The sequence below is a fragment of the Micropterus dolomieu genome, linkage group LG06 (genome assembly GCF_021292245.1).
Source record: "Micropterus dolomieu isolate WLL.071019.BEF.003 ecotype Adirondacks linkage group LG06, ASM2129224v1, whole genome shotgun sequence".
NCBI lineage: Eukaryota > Metazoa > Chordata > Actinopteri > Centrarchiformes > Centrarchidae > Micropterus > Micropterus dolomieu.
The window spans coordinates 30,036,486-30,038,872 of record NC_060155.1 but is presented as its reverse complement, the minus strand read 5'-3'; the positions used below and the strand labels follow the sequence as shown (position 1 = coordinate 30,038,872).

The window sequence follows — 2,387 nt, the reverse complement described above, 5'->3', positions numbered from 1 at the left end:
CTGTAACACACACACACACACACACTGTAACACACACACACACACACACTGTAACACACACACACACACACACACACACTGTAACACACACACACACACACACACACACTGTAACACACACACACACACACACCACATGTAACACACACACATACATAATCAATGGGAAAGATTCTGATCCGTTTGTTTTGATTCCAGATAAACTGAATTACGCCGACTCAGTGATCAATAAAGTGACCTCGATGCAGAAGCAGAAAGAAGCCGACACGTACGTCTAAACTCACCTCAGGGTTTTTACATCACAGGTCATGTGACTGCAGAGACTAACGCTCTGATTGGCTCTGCAGGTACAGAGTTAAGGACAAATCGGACCGAGCCACAGTCGAACAGGTGAGCTGCTCTTTCACACGAAGATGCTTTTATTTAGAAAAGCCCTGACAGGAAGTGAACAGCAAGATGAAAACTGATCGTTTATGTGTAGTTTAATTTGAAAAGCCTGGACTCCTGTGAGAACTTCCGAATGAATCTGATCCGCTGATGGACAAACACAAGTGAAGCCCTGATTTAATCTCTCCGCTGCTGATCACAGATCAATAACTGCAGACCTGAAACATTTGTGCTTCTTCTTCTTCTGCAGGTTTTAGATCCTCGAACTCGAATGATTCTCTTCAAGATGTTGAGTCGAGGAGTCATCTGTGAAATCAACGGCTGCATCAGTACAGGGAAGGAGGTCAGAAATCACTTATCAATAACATTATTTATACTGATCAAGGTGGGTCGGTGTAGTCTGCTGTGAGTGGACGCTGTGCCCAGCTGTTACCTGTGCAGGTAAATAACCAGCTCTCTGTGTTCACCTGACCTGTCAGGCCAACGTTTATCACGCCAGCACGTCGGCCGGAGACAGCAGAGCCATCAAGATCTACAAGACCTCCATCCTGCTGTTTAAAGACCGGGACAAATACGTCAGTGGGGAGTTCAGGTCAGTTGCCGCCGCAGAAGAAGAGTTCAGGTCAGTCGCCGCCGCCGCTGAAGAAGAGTTCAGGTCAGTCGCCGCCGCCGCAGAAGAAGAGTTCAGGTCAGTCGCCGCCGCCGCTGAAGAGTTCAGGTCAGTCGCCGCCGCCGCTGAAGAAGAGTTCAGGTCAGTCGCCGCCGCCGCAGAAGAAGAGTTCAGGTCAGTCGCCGCCGCCGCAGAAGAAGAGTTCAGGTCAGTCGCCGCCGCCGCAGAAGAAGAGTTCAGGTCAGTCGCCGCCGCCGCAGAAGAAGAGTTCAGGTCAGTCGCCGCCGCTGCCGCAGAAGAAGAGTTCAGGTCAGTTTTACCTTGGAACTCGCATGCGAAGGCGCATATTAAAAACCTTATATCCATACGTTCGGGGGTCAAGCTGAATCAAATGGTATAGGCCACGCCCATTTCCGCTACATCGCAACAACTGAAAAACATATTTTAATTAACTCCTCCGAAGCCGCAAGTCTGATGGACGCCAAACTCGGGGACCTTATCTGCCACGCCCTCCTGAGGGGCTGTGTGAAATTTGGTGTCAGTCGGCCTCTAGGTGGCGCTATTATTCGTATATCAAATAACACTCCATAGACATACGTTTCATAGACTTGGACCCCTCTTTCAACTGCTTGCTATTCTAGTTTGGATTGTGATTGGTTGTTATTGGTTATCTGGAGGTAATAAGATGTTCTTTGTTTTTCTGCAGGTTCCGTCACGGTTACTGTAAAGGAAACCCAAGAAAAATGGTGAGAACGTGGGCAGAAAAGGAGATGAGGAACCTCATCAGGTCAGAACCTTTCTACTGACGCGCAAAACCCAATAGAACCTGATCTGACAGATAGTACTTATTATGACTTACACAGACCAGTAGCACTTGATCTGACAGATTAAACCCAGCAGAACCTTTTATAACTGAAACTAGAACCCATTATAACTTGATCTGACAGATAAAACCCAGTAGAAACTGTTGTAACTGACATAGAACCCATTATAACTGATCTGACAGATGAAACCCAGTAGAACCTGTTGTAACTGACATAGAACCCATTATAACTGATCTGACAGATGAAACCCAGTAGAACCTGTTGTAACTGACATAGAACCCATTATAACTGATCTGACAGATGAAACCCAGTAGAACCTGTTGTAACTGACATAGAACCCATTATAACTGATCTGACAGATGAAACCCAGTAGAACCTGTTGTAACTGACATAGAACCCATTATAACTGATCTGACAGATGAAACCCAGTAGAACCTGTTGTAACTGACATAGAACCCATTATAACTGATCTGACAGATGAAACCCAGTAGAACCTGTTGTAACTGACATAGAACCCATTATAACTGATCTGACAGATGAAACCCAGTAGAACCTGTTGTAACTGA

The 2,387-nt window shown here is 46.2% G+C and overlaps 1 protein-coding gene across 1 annotated transcript in view; it reads left to right on the top strand.

Annotated features, from left to right (window-relative positions):
- riok1 (RIO kinase 1 (yeast)) overlaps nucleotides 1–2,387 on the top strand; it is a 15,670-nt gene that overhangs the window by 3,230 nt on the left and 10,053 nt on the right. Inside the window, exons 5-9 of the mRNA XM_046051208.1 lie at nucleotides 199–268; nucleotides 348–390; nucleotides 638–730; nucleotides 867–979; nucleotides 1,704–1,784. Of these exons, the coding sequence (XP_045907164.1) occupies nucleotides 199–268; nucleotides 348–390; nucleotides 638–730; nucleotides 867–979; nucleotides 1,704–1,784 (400 nt within the window). The remainder of the gene's footprint in view (nucleotides 1–198; nucleotides 269–347; nucleotides 391–637; nucleotides 731–866; nucleotides 980–1,703; nucleotides 1,785–2,387) is intronic.